Source organism: Uranotaenia lowii, chromosome 3 (genome assembly GCF_029784155.1).
Source record: "Uranotaenia lowii strain MFRU-FL chromosome 3, ASM2978415v1, whole genome shotgun sequence".
In the NCBI taxonomy this organism is placed as follows: Eukaryota; Metazoa; Arthropoda; class Insecta; order Diptera; family Culicidae; genus Uranotaenia; species Uranotaenia lowii.
This window is the reverse complement of record NC_073693.1, coordinates 177718417-177740069: the sequence shown is the minus strand read 5'-3', so window position 1 is coordinate 177740069 and position 21653 is coordinate 177718417. Positions and strand designations below refer to the sequence as shown.

General features: G+C 34.2%; 2 protein-coding genes across 2 annotated transcripts in view; both read right to left on the bottom strand.

Annotated features, from left to right (window-relative positions):
• Nucleotides 1-12181, bottom strand: part of LOC129754628 (putative fatty acyl-CoA reductase CG5065) — a 76508-nt gene extending 64327 nt beyond the window's left edge. Inside the window, exon 1 of the mRNA XM_055750792.1 lies at nucleotides 11583-12181. The gene's annotated coding sequence lies outside the window, so the exon portion shown is untranslated. The remainder of the gene's footprint in view (nucleotides 1-11582) is intronic.
• LOC129752875 (uncharacterized) lies at nucleotides 10527-21653 on the bottom strand. Its single transcript, XM_055748661.1, has 6 exons — nucleotides 21370-21653; nucleotides 21145-21300; nucleotides 20621-20816; nucleotides 20255-20342; nucleotides 19693-19775; nucleotides 10527-10604 (listed from the first exon to the last, which is right to left on the bottom strand). The coding sequence occupies exons 1-6, from the start codon at nucleotides 21651-21653 to the stop codon at nucleotides 10527-10529; spliced, it is 885 nt and encodes a 294-aa protein (XP_055604636.1).

The window sequence follows — 21653 nt, the reverse complement described above, 5'->3', positions numbered from 1 at the left end:
GATTTAAGTTCGATTTTTTGTCGCTTACGCTTATATTATAAAATAGTATGGATTAGTGCATACATTAAGGGGTAATTTTTTTGAAATGTTTTATCTACTAATCTCATTTTGATTTTTCTTAAAGCTTCATCGTAAATGTTCCTGATTATTTATCTTAAAATGTGCTTCGATTTCAATGGAAATTTATTTATTTCCATGAGCTTAAAAAATGTTGATTCTAAAAATTTTAATTTCAAGTCTTGGAAACGAAAAAAAAACTATATACAAAAACGTTTTAAACGTAAACATCAATTTTACGGTACTTCTTTTATTAAACAGTTCAAGAAGTTCAATTTAACATTAAATGTTAACAAAGCATATTACCGAAGCTTAAAAACAACTACTATCAGATATATCTGAAAGAAAATGTTCACAACATGACTATCGTTTTTTCATAAGTTTGTTTCGATGTTTAGATCTAATAGTCACAAACTTTAATAATATGGTTGCGAATAACTGTTTTCTGAGGCTCTACGGCATCCTCAGCTAACGTTATCAGTGGGAAGCATTTATTTCGAAGCCCGATCGTGCAGCTGTGTATCGTTTAGATCTCCAGCATTGTTGATAAATGTGGATGTTTTTTTGCTCATGATCGACACATACCGCTTCACTTAATCAAAACAGTTGAACTTTTTCACCCATTCTACGCGATAGGCGGTAATTATGATGATTAAAAGCTTAGCAGCTTATGCAATTGACATAATTTTCTCTCGTGAGCGAGTTTGGGTGTAGCAGCAGGTCGGTCTTCTGCGACCAACTCGGTACAAGATGTAAAAAACAGGTAAATCGAGGCTTTACCTGGGTAGGCCCCACGATCAGCTTCTCGCTGAACAGTTTTTACACCAAAGCTGGCGTTTGATTCGCTTTGTTGACTTGATGATGCTGGAGACGATTGTTACCTATTTGACGCATTAGAGATTTAATGCTGCCTCGAACCTTCGCTTTGAAGGTGAGTTATTTGACGGCGGAACTCGCTGACAATGACCAAGGTTTATATAAAAAATCCGCCTTCTTGACTTTCTTAGGCTTCTTATAAATTTTTAACGAAAAAATACAGATGATTGTTTTTTACAAATCAGCTGAAATTTGTGGGAGCAACAACAACGAAATGGTTTCCCTAAAAATTCGAATTTTGAAGCGTTACAAAGTTTAAAAACGAAACAAAATTATGTAGCAAAATGAATATAAATGTAAACACCGTAAAACGGGGTAACTTTGATCACCGGGGTATCTTTGACTAAAGATACATTTTTCCACATTCTCATGAATAACTCAGTCTATAGTTTGAATTTTTTAAAACTGTTTTCTACGGTGGAAAGCCTATAAATGCATTATAAAATTGGAAAAATTTTGTATTTATTTGAAATTTATTTCCTGTTAGTAAAAATGTAATTTTAAAAATCTTAAATTATCGATTTTTTCAAGGCTCGCAAACACACAGCTCTTCTGATGATACCAAAAAGCATTTAGAAGCAAACGGGTTTTGAATGTGAAGAAACGACTTATTTTCTTTGTATATGTAGAACTGTAGTGCTATTATTATAGTCATTTAATGATATTTTTGTTATTTAAAAAAAATAAAGACATTTTCCAAGAGTAAGCCCCTATTGGAAAAATGGATAGAAACCCTATCTAATGGTTAACTTTGAAGAAAAAAAAAATGGAAATAGTGGGGGGGCCTTGGAAAAAGTGTGGAGGAAAAATTTCATTTGTATTTTGAAGCTAAAACTATTCAGCAATTGTTATAATTTTTGCCCCTAAATGTATGCAGCATCATTGTTTTTTTTTATTACAAATGTTTTCAAAAGAAAACGTTAAAATACAAGGTAAAATTGAAAAACTTGTAAATATTATGAACGTGTTTTGTATCCTTTATGATCTAGAAAACTCGATAAAACCGTCAAAATGGAGACTGATCAATGTTAGCCAGGCTTCGGACTCTTTTCAGAGCCCAACAAGAGCGGTGTAACAATCAGCTCCGCTCTTTAAATTTTGTTGTGAGCGGAGCAAGAGTGGTCGATAGGAGCAGAGTGACCATGGTTGCCACATGAACAGATTTATCTAGACAGGTACAGATTTTTGAGCTCATTTTTGGTACAGAATCTGTACGTACAGATGACAGATTTTTTTAAATTTGGTACAGATTTGTACAGATTTTTGACTTTCAAAATCTGAAAAAAGTTCCTATATTTCGCTTTCAACCAGTCTATTGAAAACATAGAAAATAAGTCAAAAGTTAGCCTTTATTATTCTGACGATAGGAGTTCTTTACGATGGAACAGTTAGATTTCTAAATTTGCTAATAATTAAATATCTGATTATAATCCCCCACTCGTCAGCAGTGGTTGAGCGCATTTTGTCGCAAGTTAATTCCAATAAAACCAAAGTTCGTAATCGTCTGAATGTTGACACATTGGACGCTATAATATCCTTAGAACGAAAAGTTATTTAAGATCAAAAGGCGGATCGAAAAATATCGTATTTTATATAACGCTCAAAAATCGTTTTAATAAAACTGTGTATTGACATCAAGAACATTAGGAATTGTTTGATATAGAAAATATTTTTAATGTCAGTTTTTTAAAGAGAAAATAAAAATGATTAAATTAGTTTCACAAAAAGCTGTTTAGCTAAAAAATTGTACTATGTGCAATAAAGATTTAAGATTAAAAATAATAAACAAAATGTTCACATATCAACACGTTCAATGCAGAACTTTGTTTTCTTCGGTACAGATTTTGGTACAGATTTTCGAGTTTTCGGTACAGATGAAAAAGATTTTTTCGATGAGCGGTACAGATTTGGATGTGGTAACACTGAGAGTGACAATACACACAGGGAGCGTTTTTCGTCACTCACAAAACACTCAAAATTGAAATGAGTACTCCATAAGTGCGTCTCCTTAAGAGTGCTCCTAAGGTGTACACAATGTGCGTCCAAGTAATTAATTGATGGTGCTGTTCGCTTTGGTTCGTATCTAGCTGTTTTTTTTTTCAAAGATGAATGAAAAAGATAATAACATTAAGCCGGAATGGATGAGAACAATATAATCTAATACACTTTGGTTAAATATAAATCTCTATCAAACCACAAACCAAACGAGTCACGCTTAGAACCGATCCGAATGCTCTATACCGGGTGAAACTAAATTGCTCCCCCACGGTGTTAAAGGTAGCATAAGTATCTGCAGTACAGTGATGCTGATTGAACATTGAAAGTTAATTTTACAGTCCGCTAGCTAGTGTCGAGGGTGTTATTACCAAGATCGTTGTTTCGTATTTTTATTGTTTTGAATTCGTGAAATAAAATAAATGTTTGTCCGAAACAAGTTGATATCCATGTTGATATTCGAGTGTTGTCATGGATATTTATGTGACTAACAATTGTTACGAGCTACAATTTTGACCAATATATACGTTTTTAAAAAACGCTTTATTGTTTCGGTAAAATATGTCATTTTTAAAACAAATTTTAAATAATAACATACTTGAACTTAAAGAGGAAGTATTTAATGACTTAAACTCGTGCAAAGCTTGATAATTGGTCTACTATTTAACACTCGAATAAACGAACAATTAGTGGTGAAAGGAAACGTAAAGGGTCTAATGACTGGGGGACTGAAGTTCAAGTTTTTTTTGCCAAAAATCAACTTTCTAGGACTTTGTCGGTTTTCCGAAAAACGGCTGGTTTTCCGAAAAAAAACGGCTAAGTCCTAGCAAGTTGATTTTTGACCGTGATTCTTTTTCGGGATATCACCAAATTTCATGCATGAAAGTTTCGATTCTCTAGATTTCCTTTGTCTTCTTTTTACGTGATTTTTTAAAATTTTGAGGTAAATTTTTACCAAACATTTTTTTTTTCAGCATTTCGACAGGATTTTGACGTATTATGCATTTTTCAGTCTTTTGACATAAAAATTAAAATTTCGGTTTTTCTGGTTTCCTTTGGCCCCCCTTTGGTGATTTTTAAGGGTGCCTCGAGGCACTCTTAAATAAAGTCCGAATGAGTTGAAATTTTGCAAAGGTCCGGTTTTTGGGCCAATCCACAAAATTTTTATGTTCGGTTTTCGAAATTTGACATGAACCAGTTAGCTGCCACCCTAACGTACATATGTATGCTAGATTTGTGATGCAATTAACATTATAAATTTCATCTTGAGTAGAAAATATTTTTTCATAAAAATGACGCTTATTTTCACGACGCATTTTCAGTTTATTTTCACTCCAGCCAAATAGTTTAACGTGATTAAAAAGCTTAATTTTGAGTGCAGCATACTTCTAAATCTTACATTGCGTGAAGTGTTAAATAATTCAAACCTGTTTTATATGGAGACAGTTTATTTCAAAATCTACTTTCGAACCCATTATAAGATGCATTATTAAATTTTTCAGAGTACACTTGAAGAGCTTCGACATAGTGATTCAGCGAAAAATTTCCTTTAGAGAATTTATAAATTGAAAAAAAAAAAAGATTAGATGGCTCGGTTCAAGAGTTAGAAGAGAAATCTTTTTTCTTTTTTTCGAACAAAATGTTCAATTTTTTCATACAAACAATAAAATTAAACTTTACTCATGTAATCGTTACTTTAAAATTCTGCAACGAAGTTGTTGAGATATAAGGGTTTTGGTTATCCAAAAATGACTTCAAATAGGCTAAGTCTAATGTACATAGATGCATGCTATTTTTTTTTTAAACTTTCTCAAAAATTTCCCAAGTTTTATAAATTTTATCTTGAATTTACCATAAATAAAATAAGATGGAAAGAAAACACAAAGTTTATAACAAAATTGCAAAAAAAAAAAATGCAAAACTTCATTAATGATTTTAAAGTAAAAACTACAGAAATGACGAATATAAAAAATGCAAACTTAAGGCATTTCGTAACTTTTGTAAGTCTTATTCATTTTTAAAATGTTACTCATGTTGTTATTCGGAAAATAGTTATTCTTATCTTTTTGGCCAATTTCCCATTTTGCTTGAAACTCGTGTTATTTGATGTTCGAACTAAAGTTGTATGAATGATGCGAGTTGTGAAAGTCTTAAAAATGAATCCCCCAGAGATCTGAAAAAATGGCAGTGCCAGTAGTTTTATGCAATTTCTAAGTCATGTGACATCAAACAGTCATCTAAATGTACGTACAAGTTTTTTTTAAATTCGATAATGATATTTTCACCATTCATCTATTGCCATAATAATGAAGGTATATGTAATTGACTAGATGTAAACGATAACTTTACATTACATAAATTTCATTAAACCATTGGATTTTGAACCTCGGCGCCAAGCGCTTGCGCGCTTTGCTTTCAAAGCGTTGCCTGAGGAAATCGGTTAATGAACGTCTTTTTTTGCTATGCACATGATGGGAAGGACGGTTGAAAATCTATTTTTCGGGAAGCAAGAGCGGAGTGAGTGCGGTTAAGCGCTCACAAGAGCGTGGGTTCCACTCCTCTTTGTGAAGCTTTGCTCTTGCACTTATGAGTGACACCTCAGGAGTCGTCCGAAGCCTGATGTTAGCCCAAAGCATCAAATTGTGCACAGAGACTAAATCGATTTTAAAATCAAATATAAAGTAGTCTAATAAATTTCTGCAACCATGTTTTACGTTCATAGGTACTGGTTTTGAAAATATGAAACATGCCACATTCCGCTTAACAGAAAAAATAATCGAAAAATGTTGAAAAGAGTGATTACGGTACTCATTTCAGTTTAAATTTAATTTTTTATTCGAAATTGGCTAGGATTGTAACTTCGTTTTTAGATTGAATACCTATTAGATTTTTAATTTTAATTGTTTGATTTTTTTATATTAAATAGATAACTATAATCAAATCCTGAGATAAAAAAAATCTTACTAGTGTCATTTTTATGTCAAGTCAAGAAGTAATAACACAGATGGATGCTGGAAGATCAAGAGATTCTGAATCTACATCATCGGTAGGTGTTTTGCTCAGTAGACAATTTCTTCCCAATCTCAAACCTGGTGTTCCGGTTTACTAGCAGAAGTCCTGATTACCTAGAAACAATAAAACCTGTTTTATCTGTCGCGCATAAGCTAATAAGCCGTTCTCGCACGTGAATTGATGGAATGAGATATTGTCGTTCATAGTTTTTTTTCGAATACCATCAACATTCATCATGATCTCACAGTTGTCGCGCATCCATAAATGTTTGTTGACGTTTTTTACCTGTTGTTTGGTATATAATTCCCGACGACAAATCATCTAACAAAATTACGAGCAAATAAAACCAAACAACGAAAAAGGTCAATAGAGTTATGCAACTTATTCATTTGAAAAAAAAAGTATCCTGAAACTAGAAAAAGTTAAATCTTGGAGTTCTCGTATAACATTTAATTAACGAGTGAATCTGAATTCTGAATCTGAATTCTGAATCTTAATTATGAATCTGAATTCTGAATCTAAATTCTGAATCTGAATTCTGAATCTGAATTCTAAATCTGAATTCTGAATCTGAATTCTGAATCTGAATTCTGAATTTGAATTCTGAATCTGAATTCTGAATCTGAATTCTGAATCTGAATTCTGAATCTGAATTCTGAATCTGAATTCTGAATCTGAATTCTGAATCTGAATTCTGAATCTGAATTCTGAATCTGAATTCTGAATCTGAATTCTGAATCTGAATTCTGAATCTGAATTCTGAATCTGAATTCTGAATCTGAATTCTGAATCTGAATTCTGAATCTGAATTCTGAATGTGAATTCTGAATCTGAATTCTGAATCTGAATTCTGAATCTGAATTCTGAATCTGAATTCTGAATCTGAATTCTGAATCTGAATTCTGAATCTGAATTCTGAATCTGAATTCTGAATCTGAATTCTGAATCTGAATTCTGAATCTGAATTCTGAATCTGAATTCTGAATCTGAATTCTGAATCTGAATTCTGAATCTGAATTCTGAATCTGAATTCTGAATCTGAATTCTGAATCTGAATTCTGAATCTGAATTCTGAATCTGAATTCTGAATCTGAATTCTGAATCTGAATTCTGAATCTGAATTCTAAATCTGAATTCTGAATCTGAATTCTGAATCTGAATTCTGAATCTGAATTCTGAATCTGAATTCTGAATCTGAATTCTGAATCTGAATTCTGAATCTGAATTCTGAATCTGAACTCTGAATCTGAATTCTGAATCTGAATTCTGAATCTGAATTCCGGTATCGATTTTCGACTGTTAAATATGTTTTTTCGGGGTAAATTTTTCGGCTATCAGTCAACTTAAATAGCAAAGACGACTATTTATTTAAGATCCAACGTTTCGATTTAATTTTTCTTATGTTACATATTGCTCTAAAAGTATTTCCGTATGTGGAATGTATGTTTTTTTTTTTTATAGTTTTTATGTGGCAACTTTCCAGGATCAGCAGACAGATGTGACAACGAAGGCAAATTGCTGATGGAAAGTTGCCACATAAAAACTACAAAAAACGCGATCAATTCAAAAAAAAGACAACGAAAACATACATTCCACATACGGAAATATTTTTAGAACAATATGTAACATAAGAAAAATTAAATCACAACATAAAAACACAAATACAGAAACACACACCCAACAACATGTAATAGACACCACCCAATACACTCTCGTCGTGATCAGTTAAAAAAACAGTTGGAAAGTGAAAACTGTGTGACAATTTTCAGATGCTGGTGAATATAAATCCAAAAATTGTAGGACAAAATGGTTTTTCAACCGCAAAACTTTGTACACAGTAAGTGAACACAACATTTATTCCAACACTATCCAAATTTATTTGAAAAATATTGTAACAGATATACAAGACAGCTTTATCTGATCAGCCGAATCAATCCAAAACAAAAAGACGACATTTTTTCGGTAAGCAATTTCATAATTAGTGAACTAATTTTATAAAACTGTGTTAACATATAATAAAATTACAGTCCCTGATGATGATCCTATAAGGATCGAAACGTTGGATCTTAAATAAATAGTCGTCTTTGCTATTTAAGTTGACTGATAGCCGAAAAATTTACCCCGAAAAAAAAGAATCTGAATTCTGAATCTATTTTTAGAATCTTAATTCCGAATCCGAATTATTTTTTCTGAAATCTGATAATGATGCTGCATATAATTAGGGGCAAAAATTGTAAACATGTCTAAATTAAGCTTGCCAGATTGCCCGGTTTTATCCGGGTTTGCCCGGATATTTGATGCAAAATTTCGAGAAAGTCCGGTCCGGCCCGGTTGCCCGGATATCGTGAAAAAAGTCCGGATATTGCCCGGATTTTTTCACAATTTTCACAAAGAATTAAAAAAAATCAAAGTTTTTGAGTAAGTTTCAGCAAAATCGATTAACGGTATGGAAATTTTCAACGGTTGTTTAAAACAATTTCACTGATTTACTTTCATAAACCTTTAAATATTTAAGTGTTCCTAAAAGTTTTTGGAAGTCTGCAATTACATTAAAAAAATATTAATTTAATTTTTTTTCATTTTTTCTTTGCTTTTATATATAATAACACCTAAATTTTGCCCGGTTTTTGCCCAGTTTTTGGATTTGAAAAATTGAAATCCATGCCCGGATTTTGCCAGGTTTTTTTGAAAAAATGCCCGGAATTGCTAGGCCCGGATGGATGTGGAAAAAATTCTGGCAACCTTAGTCTAAATATTATTTATGTATCTACAAAAAATAAATGAAATTTTACCTTTTTTAAATTTCCTCGACCCTCGCTCTATTCCCATTTCCAGTTTTTTCAAACTTTTGATAGGGTTCCTAGCAAAATGTCCTAAATAGGCTTTGTTTTTGAAAAATATCAGTATTTTTGAAATATTAAAAGTTTAGCACGAATCGGCGTCTGCTATGATAAACGTTTTAAAAATGATCGGATCTAAAGTAAGAGGATCGAGAGAAACGCTCACAAGAATTGTTAAAAGCACTATTGTTCCCCGATTGTTGTACGGTATTTGTGTAGCTGGTAGAAAGAAAGAACATGTCCTTCCAGTATTAGAACCTGTGTACAACAAAGCTGTGCGTTTAGCCTCTGGCGCCTTTTGCACAAGCCCTACTAAAGCCATGCTTTGTGAAGCTGGTCAACTTCCTTTCGGTTATTTGGTAGCATTAACTGAAGCCAGAACTGCAATAAGAATGATTGAAATGGGACGCACATTGAAGGATCTTGTCTTGATTAAAAGGTTAACCACATGTTTTGAAACGATAACGTCATGTAACTTTCCAAAAATTACACCTCTTATTAGATGGGGCCCACATAGATGGGACCACATAAAACCGTGTGTAGATTGGTCAATTGCCCGGCAAATTCGTGCAGGCGATAGCCCTCATAAAGTTTTATCGGTTTATCATGAAGAAATTAATAAAAAATATTCAGACTTCGTAAAAATTTTTACAGACGGCTCAAAAGCAAATGGTTCAGCAGGTTTCGGAATATTTTCAGAAATAAGCTCGACCAGTGAAAGATTACAGGATACTTGTTCTGTATTCTGTGCTGAGACCATGGCAATCTTAACCGCAATAAAAAATTCTCCTAAAAACAAAAAGTGCGCTATCTTTTCAGATAGTGCAAGCTGCTTGAAAGCAATTGAAGCAGGAAAATCTCGTAATTCTTGGATTCAATCCTGTGAGCTGCTTATGAAGACTAAAAAGATTACCTTGGTATGGATACCAGGACATGCTGGCATTATTGGAAACGAGAGGGCCGACCAACTTGCTAATGAGGGTAGATCCAAGAGAGTTTACAAAAAAGATATTACAGGTTCTGATGCCAAATTATTAATTAACACAAAAATATGGCAAGCTTGGCAAGATGAATGGAGATCTACAAACCCTGCCTTAAAACTACAAAATTAAAGCTAACGTTTTCCCAGGATTCGATCGGAAAAACCCTTACGAACAAAAGGTTTTGACCAGGCTAAGAATCGGCCACTGTCGACTTACTCATGACTATCTTCTTACTCCTTATTCGTCTCCTCCTATCTGTTCTAATTGTAAAATCTCTCTTACTGTTGACCATATCTTTTTGGAATGCACCATGTTACTTCCAAAAATGCGATTGCTAAAACTTGGTAATTCTATTGAATTAATATTGAAAAATGAGAAACAACAAGAAGACAAAGTTATTAAATTTCTTAAGGATATCGACATGTTCAAACTGATATAAAATTGTACTAGGCTAGGAAAGATTAGGAATATGAATAATGAATTATTTTTTGTATACTGTGATAAATAAAACAGAGACGCGAAAGACCTAGCTCAATAGGTTAAATGCGTCTATAAAACTTAAAAAAAAAAAAAAAAAGTTTAGCACACTCATAAAAATACAAAGGAAAAAAGGTTCACTTTTACGTTAAACGTCCTGTTTGCTTCTAAATACTTTAACTTCTTCAGGATTGATGTTTCTGGCGAGCCTTCTAAAAAAATGATACGTTAAGGTTTTGAAAATTCGTTTTCACTGTCAGGAAAAGTTTCAAAAAACAAATCAAAATTAAGTCTCGGTGGCCGAGCCGAGTAAGACGGTAATCGCCAGTCCACTGATGGCATGGGTTCGAATTTCATCCCGGTACTGGATGTTGAATGTTGATCTTAAGTTGTTCACCTTTATTCAATCTATGAAGCTTGAAATCGGTCTAGGTCTTTAAAAAATAAGCAATTTACCGAAATTTAATAATAGATTGAGTTAATTATATTTATTTGAAACATATAAACGACGAATCACATTGATTGATTGTTCGATTAGAGAGACTTTAAACTAAACAGTTTATTCATCTCCTGAACATAGTGAATTAAATTCTGTTGAACATGTCGATTTTTTAATAATATGTATCTCTAAATTTTCCATTTCTATATTGTTGCATATCTTATTTGGAATGAATGTAATTGAAAACGGATCATATGTTGATTCCACACGAATACAAAACAATAGGTATTAACTATTCAGTTATTGCTCATAATGCAGAAATAAAATCCTGTTGATCGAACTTGCTCCGGTGATCAAAATAACCCCAGTTTACCGAAGTTTACTCGAACGTAGAAAACAGTTGTTGATTTTTTGAAATATTTCACGTTGATCAAAGTAACACCGGTATACGGTACTTAGTATGAGTGCTCAATTTTAAGTAGATATCCAGATATGTATTGGGATTTCGGTTAGAAAGTTGTGCAATGATAAAAAAATTCTAAATGCCTTTCCGAGAATCAGTGATAAACTTTAATTTTAATTTCTGAATAGTAATATTTTGATATCTGAAAAGTTACAGCAATCTGTTTTTCGTCACCTTTGAGACAAAGATCTGTTTTTGTATTTTTGGAACCAAAATGAGTTACATCATGCTCTGTATGCATCGATTGAATTGTACCTCAAATATTTTAAAGCACTTCGACATGACACCGCTTAATACTTAAAAAAAAAATGTAAACCAAGGTTTTTTAAAGTTAAACTTTATCATCCTTGGGGCATTCGTGCCTTAGAATTTTTTGAAGTGTTTCTATGAAGATTTTATGTACAAAATGTTCATTCAATTTACACATAATATGTACTTACTTTTTATAGTTTTGTCTAACGAACCAGCAACTAGAACGGCTACAATCCAAAGACACTACAAATGTGACGGTAGTAACGTCCGCAGACCGAAGTTATTGGAAGTAAAAATCAACAAAAACACTACTCAGGTCACACAGTTGTTGTGACTTCTTCAACTATTTGGCGTGTAGTTAACTCGAACACTAAAATCACCAGCTTATAGATTCCGAGCGAAGTTTCTAGCGCAAAGAGATGCTAATTTTCGGTACTAACGATGGGGCACTGTAACGAGCAATTTCAATTGCCAAACCAGTTAAGTGGTTATGTTTTCAACTTTTCTTCCAACGCACGACACAACACAACACTATTCCGAGATTCAAGGCGCTTCTTAAGCCTCCTCACGACGACGGACGCGCGCTTCGAGCCACCTGAGTTGCAGGGCAGTACAAAACTGTCTGTTGCTGCAGAGTAAAACAGCCCTGCCGAATAACGACTGTCAGAGATCTGATCCACGGAGGGTGGGGATCAGTCAGCACTTACAGATCAGTTTATTCTCCTAGGCAATGATCAGGTAGGTACTTATGTAGTTGGATTCATACGGAACGTCTCAACTCGGCGCAGTTTAAACTTCAACTGAACGACTTGGAAAATGAGTTGCGCTACGTTAACGATTCATGAAAATAAAACTTTCAACCCAAGAAACGACGACTACCCGATCTGAACATTCATTGAAGCTTTTCACGGTTGCATTCGGCTGTGCTGAATGAATTCAGTACCTGCCTGGCAAACTACAGGCAGCCGCTGGTTTTAAAACATTTTAACAAGTTTTGCTCTGCTTGAAACTGCTCGAAACTTTACTGCCCATGGACTCGAAAACTTTGGAACGGATCCATGCGTCGATTGAGTCTAAGGATTCTTGGTGCAAGAAATCATTGAACATAACCGTGGTACAGTTTTGAAGTTTGAGGTCAATTCTTGGCATAAGAACTTAAGAAGGGTGACTCAAAGTGCGGTTAGAAGTCATGTTTTGAGTTTAACTTCGGCGTTTATGATGTTAGTAGAAAATATTCTAAAGTATTCAGTTTTTTTTAAATATCGTCTGTGCCATTTCGAGTAGGAGATCTCTATTGACAGCACCAAATAAAGGAAAGAAAACTGACTTCAACTACTAACTATGAGGTTTTTTGACACAATTTAAACAACTTCTATATAACCTCTATTTGAAATCTTGTAACTCGACTCTACGTATGGCCGTAGGAAGAACGCAACGGAGCAAAGAGAGCATGATTTTAAGCAGAATAAACCTACATCTAAAATCTACTCAAATCAGTCGGTATGGAAATATATTAAAATATCTTTCAATACGCTCGAGCGAATTGATAGATTTTTTTTATCATCTGATGCAGTGTACCCCTTTCACAAGATTTAAAGAAAGAGATCAGAAGTTTGCAATTCAATTTTGTCTATTTTTTTTTAGTTTTAAATTTATATTATGGCTTTTAAAAAAAATCTCTAGTTTTTAACAATAAAATAGACATGTGAGTTCGAGGCAGGTTTCAGAATTGAAATTTTTTGTGGAGGTACTTATTTCTTCATAATGAAAATTCTGCTTAAAGTTCTATAAATCATAGGAAAATATAACGATGCGTTTTTTATTCGGCAGTTCAATCAAAAAATTTCGAAAACGATTTTTGGACTGAACTGCCGAATAACAAACGCATCAAATTATCCAGTCGACCTCTCCTTAATTCCATGGAAAATATAACTTTAATATTTTCATTCATGTTCAGAGATAGCTAAAAAAGATCGCATTGTCGCAGCCCCCTGCCCTATCACGTGATTGGTAAAATTTGAAAGGCCGCTTTTTTACCAGTGATGAGAAGCGCAGTTAAGCGTTTTTGAAACGGATAGAACGACGATATTTTGGATTTGTGTTTCGAGAAAACTTCCTGCGTTTTTTGTTCTAACCGATCGATTTGTATCCACTTTTGGATCCTTATAGGAAAACCCGCCCTGAGGTCGGGATTCTTGCCGGGCAATCTCATCACGACGAGTGATCCTTAATAGAGGTGGCGCTTGAGCCACTCGTTGTAAAGCATGGATCACGTAATCGTTTTAAAGGGTGTCCATGATGAAATTGACACACAAAATTGATTCGCGAAATTCGAGTTTTCATCCGATTGCCATCAAATTTTCAGGGATTGAAGAATGACTATTAAACTTCATTTTACTATTTTTCTCGTATTTTATTCACAGTACATACGCAAATTCCAGCACATTGGCCTTCGCATGTAAACTAGAGTGCCCCAAATGGCCCGACTTTTGAAAATATCATGCGCTGCAGGCTAAAATTGATTCAAGGTCAAGTACAAGATCCCATGCCAAATTTGGGCCAGATCGGAACACGGGAAGGGGTCGCTCAACGAGTTTGTATCGGATTTTGAGACATTTTGTTTGGGAGAAAGATGAAAAACAAGTTTTTCATCAATAACTTTGGTTCCTGTCGGCCTACTTCTTTCAAAAACGGTTTTTCTTAAAACCTAAATTATGAAAAAATATTTCATTCGAAGACTGCATTTCGATAAGAGTTCAAATAAAAAAGTTATTGGGCTACAAAAATGGGCTAGCCTGCAGCGCATAACATTTCACAGGTTTTGAATTTCCCATTTGGGGCAGTCTAACCCATACTTTTTTCAGCTCCTCGACTGTCTTCAGCCTACCGTTTAAGAAAGTGCAGCTTCATAATCGCCCAGTTCTAGAAGGCCAAAACTAAGGCTGGGTTTCGAACGTTCAAGGTACAAAAGGCCCCTAATCGCGACGAAAAGCAGAACAAGTCCGCCAAACCAGGAATTTCTTCGCAAATTTGGAAATCTTCTGAGTGTGGACATGCTCCGGAACGCTGAACTTATCCTTGGCCGTAAAAAACAGGTTGACGGGGATCTGTTTGAAGTCGGCCTTCACATATATTTCGTCGTCCATGATGCATCATTGAACTTTCGTCAGCATGCTGAGGTACAACTTCCTGGCACGGGTTTTCTCGGACTTGTTCTGCTTCTCGTCGCGATAAGGGGCCTTTTGTACCTTGAACGTTCGAAGCCCAGCCTTAGTTTTGTCCTTCCGGAACTGGGCGATTAGGAAGCATCACCTTCTTAAACGACCTAAGGTAGTGAAGACAGTCGAGGAACTGAAGAAAGTATGGGTTAACATGCAAAAACGGTTGATTCACAGGTTGTGGACTGTGAATAAAATACGAGAAAAATGGTAAAATGAAGTTTAAAAGTCATTCTTCAATTCCTGAAAATTTGATGGCAATCGGATGAAAACTCGAATTTTGCGAATCAATTTTGTGTGTGGCAATTATATCGTGGACACCCTTTAAAGCATGGAAATCTGGACGCACTAAAAAGGGTCTATCTCGAAGCTATGTAAACGAAATAAAAATGTTTTGTACTCAAAATGTAGGGTTTTTATTGCACTTTAAAGGAAAAATAATAAAAAAATAATTCCGATAGTGTTTTGATGAATTTTCGAACTTTTCGTCGAGTTTGTTCCACAATCTCTTCATCTCTGTTGCATCCCGAGTCGTCCTAACATTCTTCTTCATCTTCTGTTTGACAATTGCCCAAAATTTTTCGATAGGGCGGAATGGATGGCAATTGGGTGGGTTGATGTACTTTTCGACTAAATCCACCCGTTGGCACGATACCACTGTAATACCTTTTTTCTGTGGTGGCAGCTTGCGAAATCTGGCGAAAACTTCACTGGTCCTTTGTGAGATCTAATGTACAAAAAAACGTTTTTCAGACACTCCTCCTAGTACATTTCGACGTCCCTGGTCTTGTTTTTCACAAAAACCGGAGTTTTTCGTCCGCAGCTGCAAATATACCTTGCCAGATCAAACACTTTCTTGCAAACTTATCGGCAAAAACGAATTTGAACTTGGCAGGGACCAGTGGCTTTGTAAAAGCCGTCCAAAATCCATTTTCACGTACGTTTCGTCCTCCATGAGGATGTATCCGTCGTACTTCGTTAGAACCTTGTTGTATTTATATCTTCCGGGCCTTTGGCTTCTACATTCTTCTTCATTATCCGGTTTGGTTGCTTACTGGCCCGATAAGATCGTATTCCTTCGCGCAGACGAATCCTTCTGACGGTGCATCGATCGGTATTTAATTTTTTGGCGCTGTCATAGTCCGACTGCCGCGGGTTTACCTTGATCGTTCTCAACACCTTCAAATGCAGTTTCTGATTCTTAGGTCCACTATAACGCTTGGTATGAACCTGCCGATCGATAGTATGCATCTCACGGAAACGTTTGAGAACGCTGCACACGGTCGATTTGACCGTCTTTACAGATTTCGCGATTTTTTAGTTTTTGACGTGGATGTCCAAAATTAATTTTAGTCTCACGGCTTCCATCACATATAACTTTTTTGGAACGAAACGAATCGTAATGAAATTTTCAGCACTAATAGAGGAAACATTTCCGAACGAAGTACTGTCAAAACATTCCAGATCAGATAACTAGGAACGCTATGGTATAATAAGATTATAATTTTAATGGCATGTTCGGCGGAATGAAAACTAGAGAGAATTTTTTTTTATAGATATATGGTATAATAAACCGTGCGTCCAGATTTAAAAAGATCCATGCTTTACTATGCGATAACTGATCAGTGAGACGAATTACGCTGCTACAAATTCACCCATTTTAACCATTCTTAAATTCAGATGATAGATATACTTTGGATTGAGATTTTTATCCCCGAAACGTTTTTGAATTATAATTTTGAAGTCTCTGTTTTCACATTGTGTTCGATTTTGAGCTCTGATTTTGAATTCTGGTTTTTAATCCCTACTCTTTCGTATTGCGATTCTTAATAATGATATTGGTTACTGTGTTTGGATTTCGATTTTCTGGCACAGAGAACAGACGTACAAGCTCGAACAAAAAATCTTCAGAAAAGTGTGTAAGAATTTGAAAGCTATCATCAGAAAAATACGATAAAAATTGACTGAAAACAGTGCCATCTGTTGCGCCGTTCAAAAATTAAAAATCAACTTTTGAAACGCTCAGTTTTCGAAACGGCGTAGTCGTATATTAAGTCATGAACAAATTTACCAAAATCTCAGTAAAAATAACGGCTTCAATTTATTGCTTGATTAATGCAATTAGAATTACCTTTAACTTTACAAAATTTTCCCTATATTATTTAAGCACTAATTTGGCAGAAAATATCTGTCATTTTTTGGATTAAGCTTTCGCACTTCTTGAACGGTTTTCGAAGTCAGAGGATGCTGCGACTATTTCCAGTCCAATGAGAACATTCTGGACCATCATTCTCGATCATTCAGTACTGATTTAAAGCATCTCAAAGCGGGTTTCATTCTCGTGTCACATTTGCATCCCATTGTTCGGAATTTAGTACTTCTTGCAATTTTGAAGAAAATAGCGGATAAATTTTAGGATACTTACATTTTTTATGCAACATGACGAATGTGTTACGAAACTTCATCAGCGATTTTCTTGAAACATGCCAAGTAGCTCATACGACCTGTTCAAAACTGACTTAAATTTGGTTATTTTTTTCAGTTTTGTTCTGACAGTTCTCTTTGGTGAGTTTGGAGACATCTGGTGTCCCAGCCAAAAAACAAAAATTGGTTCAAAAGGAGCGTTGGAATTTTTAAACAAGTTTCGTGGGCTAGCTTGTACGTCTGTTCTCTGTGTTTCTGGTTCTAAATTGTGTTAATACGTATATTGTTCTTTAAAATCCTGACCATTAATACTAATTAAGATAATTAATCTCTGTCGATTTGATATCGTGGATTTTTAAACGGCATATCGCTAAAAGTTATATTTTAACCTGCAGTATATTTCGAATTTATTATAGTTGGAGTTATTTGGATGAAATGACAAGTGTTGAAAATGAGCAAAGAAAAAATATTATTCAGAAACTTTTTATTTGAATATCAAATGCTTGTTCACTTTTTAAGACGCAGTCGATAAAGTTTCTGAAAAAAAAAATCTCTCCGATTTTTCATTACCTGTCTTTTTTTTGTTTCAATTCTCTACTCGTCTATAATTTTGTTATTTATTCTTCCTAAAAAATATAGCTTGAAAGAATATGTCGTTATAAAGTTAACTTTATTTTACAATTTTTATTTTTTTAAATCTTTACCTATTTTTTCAAGCCTCTTGATTGAAACGTGAACTTGATAGAGCAAGGTTTAATTCAAAGGAATCTTTCGATTGCCTTATCACACGGAAAGTAATGAAAAGGTAAAATTTACCGAGTAACTGGAGTTTTTTTTTTCCACCCCTCTTGAGAGGTTAATTTTACCTTTTTTTCATTAACCTAGCAAAAACATGAATTGTTCCGTTTTTCTTTAAACCTAGAAAAAAGGTAAAATATAGCTTTATGGGATTCACTGAGCAAAAAAGTACATTCTACCGGTTTCCCATTCATTGTCCTAAAAGTTTTTTTTCTCTTCAATTCAATCCTTCAATGCATGACTTTTTTAAAAGACAGTAGCAGATATTGATTAAATGGAATAATATCATTTTTATTTGAATAACACTACTGAACAAGTTTTTAGACGTTGTTTTGAGTATTATAAAAGTTATGGCCCTTCAAAGTCGAAAAATAATTTTTGAAATTCCTAATTCATTTCAATATGATTTTTCATTTTTCTTTCCAACCTTGTTAACTGGGTGCAGGAAAATGTTTGTAATTGATTGAAATTAATAAAATTGTTAGAATTTGCAGATATGAAGAAATAACATCAATTTTCCAAAAACTACTTTTTTTCAAAAAAAATAATTTAACTTAATTTTTGCATCTTTTCGCGTACTATCTCAAACATACATTTAAATAGCGTAATAAAAATACTTTGGGCAAATTTATTTTAATTTCTAGAATATTTTTCGTGAAAACATCACTCAAAAATATGCACTCGTTTCCGAGATATTTTCGATTTAGGTACACTTGACCTTGTTGTGAGGTGAGTTTCACCTCGGTGAGGTAAAAGTTAGCTTTTTGAATTTCACAAGCAATCACTTTTTTGAATTTTACCTTTTTTTCATTTTCCGAGCAGGATTTTAAAACAATAATGCAATCTAGAATTTTGGTGATCCTTCGTTTGAATTGTTAATATTACTTTCTTATTTTTTACATTTTTTAGAAATAATTATGTTATTTATTTCTTTTTTCTTGTTTTATTGCGTGAGCAGAATAATTGATTTTCAAAAGGAAGATTTATGAGATGATGGTCATTTCGGAAACTTGAAAAATGTACATTGAGGTTTTAAAGTCATCATAAATAAATCGAGCTTACATATTTTTAGAACAACCCGGGGCATGCCCCTCTGTTATCGACATTCCGTGCCACATTATAGGTTTACTGCTTTTTTTTTTAATTCTTGACTACATGTTTGATATGACGAATTAATCCAAAAGAGTCAAATTTGGAGGGGTTTTTTTTTTCAAGCCAAAAATTGACAAAACTGTTATTTTTGAGTGAGACAGCCGAGAAAAATAAACACTTTCTACAAAAACAAAAACCAAAAGCACAGTAAATGGCCAATGTTACAAAAGCACATATTTGATGTTTTTGGTCTGTCAATGACACACCTGGAAACACACCAGGAAACATCCTGATTCTTAGGTAGTAACAAAAGGATATCTTCACCTAATTTGCATTTGATAAAACAATACCGATCCTGTTGTGCAGTTATTTTTCTTTCATAAGGAAAATATTGCTCTTAGGAATGATTCATTGAAATGATGTTTTTTTCACGAGATTTCATTTGACCGTTACCAAATGATGGTGGTGAAATTTTGGGATAATTTTGATTGCATACTTTCAGGCTAGTTGACATGAGCATGCCATCATAAGTATTCGATGAGCCCAGCTCAAAAACTATTTTACTCAGGGGTATCTTACAGTACGTTATTTGGAATAAATTCCAAGCATCTAATTATGAGAATTGCACCGATAATCAATATGTTGATAGACAGATTTTCAGTGTATGTGATAGATACTTCGAAAAAAACTCTATCCCATAAATTAAGATTTAAAAGTTATACTTTATTCACGTTTTTTTCAAACGATTACAAACTTTGGTACATACAAATTCCAAGAAAAAATAAACAAACTCAACTCCACTGAGAAAACTGCATCCTAAAAACAAGGCCGCAGCTCCACCAAATGATACTAAGAAGAAAAAGATTTGAATGAGTATAATCACCCTGCTCTAGCATTAATGCATAAGTACTACCAATCAAATCACTCAAAGTGAACAGGACACTGCGTTTGATGCGCCGTTTGGGAAAAAGCATGTCCACAGATAGCTGGTTATTGAGCGCGACAATTTTCTAGAAACAATTATTAAATATAGCCAAATAAAGTCACCACCCAAAGTAGCAATGTGCAAAAATTCCAACTTACCATTTCAGTTATAGATCTTTTCGTGAACTTTGTGTGCTCACATAATTCCTTACAAATACATCGGCCGTCATACCATTCCTGAAATTTATTTGCAAGACACCCCAATCCAGCGGCATCACACTTTGTTAAATTGTCTATTTCGAACGAGTAAAGGATTCATTAAATGATTGTTGAAAAAATGAACTTAAATATAGTTTTTCCTGGAACTCGATATGTTTTTAAAATCTGAATAGAAAAATACTTGCCTATGGTGTAGAAGAATGGTATACAACCACAAAGTTGCATTGCTTTCCGCACTCGACAATCGACTCTACATAAACTTTGGGAATGAATCTACAAAAATCGCTCAGTGTATGTGTTTAATTAATTTTGGAATGCTGTTTTGTTATTTAGAAAGAGGATGCAATGTGATGATTGTTTTCCAGCCACATTATTTCTCCCACATTTTTTCTTATTTCAGATTTCGATTTCAGTTTTCTATTTCTCGTTCAATTCCTAACTTTGTTCAAAATGTTTTGAAGTATCTAGTACATCTGCATATTATTGTTTTTGTTCAAATTAAAGGAGTGGATTTTGTTTATATAAATTTCAATTATACATTTCTATCCTACCTTGAAATAAGATTTCGTTTCATGAGCATAGAGACATTTCCTGCGTGCGGGAGTGAGATTCTTGAGACTTGCGGAGGCCACAACTTGGGTCACCCAAACTACGACCTCTACTTGATCATTGCCCTGCATTTCGCTTCCAATGGTTCCCGTTGCGGTCATGATATCATCCTCGGCGTGGACAAACTGTTTCGGAAACCTTAGTTAGTATGGAAATGTATCTTTTAACGCTGATTTTTTTTTACCAAATACAATTTTAAAATGCCATATGCGCTGACAATCACACTGGATTTGCATAGATCAATAGAGTAGCAGGAATCTGGCCAAGTTCGATTTGTATAATCAATATCTTTGCTAGAGTGTGTGTAGTGATATTTAGTAGGGGTTAGCTAGTATTTTAATTTCTATATTTGTACCTTGCCCTTTGAAGATAAGAAAAATTTGAAGACGAAAAACACATTCCCATTTCAGTGATAATAGGAAGAAAGTTAGTAGATGGTAGATGTATAATGAATCGACCATTGTACGCGACATCCAGCATTGAAATGTTTTGCAACGATGTATCATTTGCGAATGGTTTGAATTTGCCCAAATTTTCAGCAGTAGCAGTTGTCGTTGTTATTGTCTCGAGATATTTTAGATAGTATGAATACCGTTCATTAGACTCATCGACGTTCCACAGCCTGCAAAATGCCCCAGAACATTAGTGGTGAAGGTGAAGTTCAATGAAAAAGAAACCTTCATGGTCTAACGTTTTGATCATTCCTTTGAGCCGGTCCAAGTCGATATGTGTAGGGCAAATGGTAACTGCCGGTGGCCGTAAAATCCAATTCCGATAGTCGGTCTGCAGAGTTAGAACCGTTGGACTTTCCTGATATCGCGTCCATGTAGTCAAACAAACCGCATACGAGTAGTAAATCGAAAGAATCACAATCACAGCCCAGAAAATCCTTTCCGACCAATGGCGATCTTTCGCAACCAGATGCGGCAAACCATGGACGGAAGATTCTCCGGCACATGTTTCCAGTAACTTCAT

What these genes read in the sequence shown, in the direction of transcription:
- LOC129752875 (XM_055748661.1), bottom strand. Translation starts at nt 21,653, where the DNA reads ATGAAGTTACTGGAAACATGTGCCGGAGAATCTTCCGTCCATGGTTTG. An exon ending in ATTTCAATGCTGGATGTCGC is followed by an intron (nt 20,817 to 21,144) that starts GTACAATGGTCG and finishes ATACTAACTAAG; the next exon opens with GTTTCCGAAACAGTTTGTCC. An exon ending in AAACGAAATCTTATTTCAAG is followed by an intron (nt 20,343 to 20,620) that starts GTAGGATAGAAA and finishes CGATTTTTGTAG; the next exon opens with ATTCATTCCCAAAGTTTATG.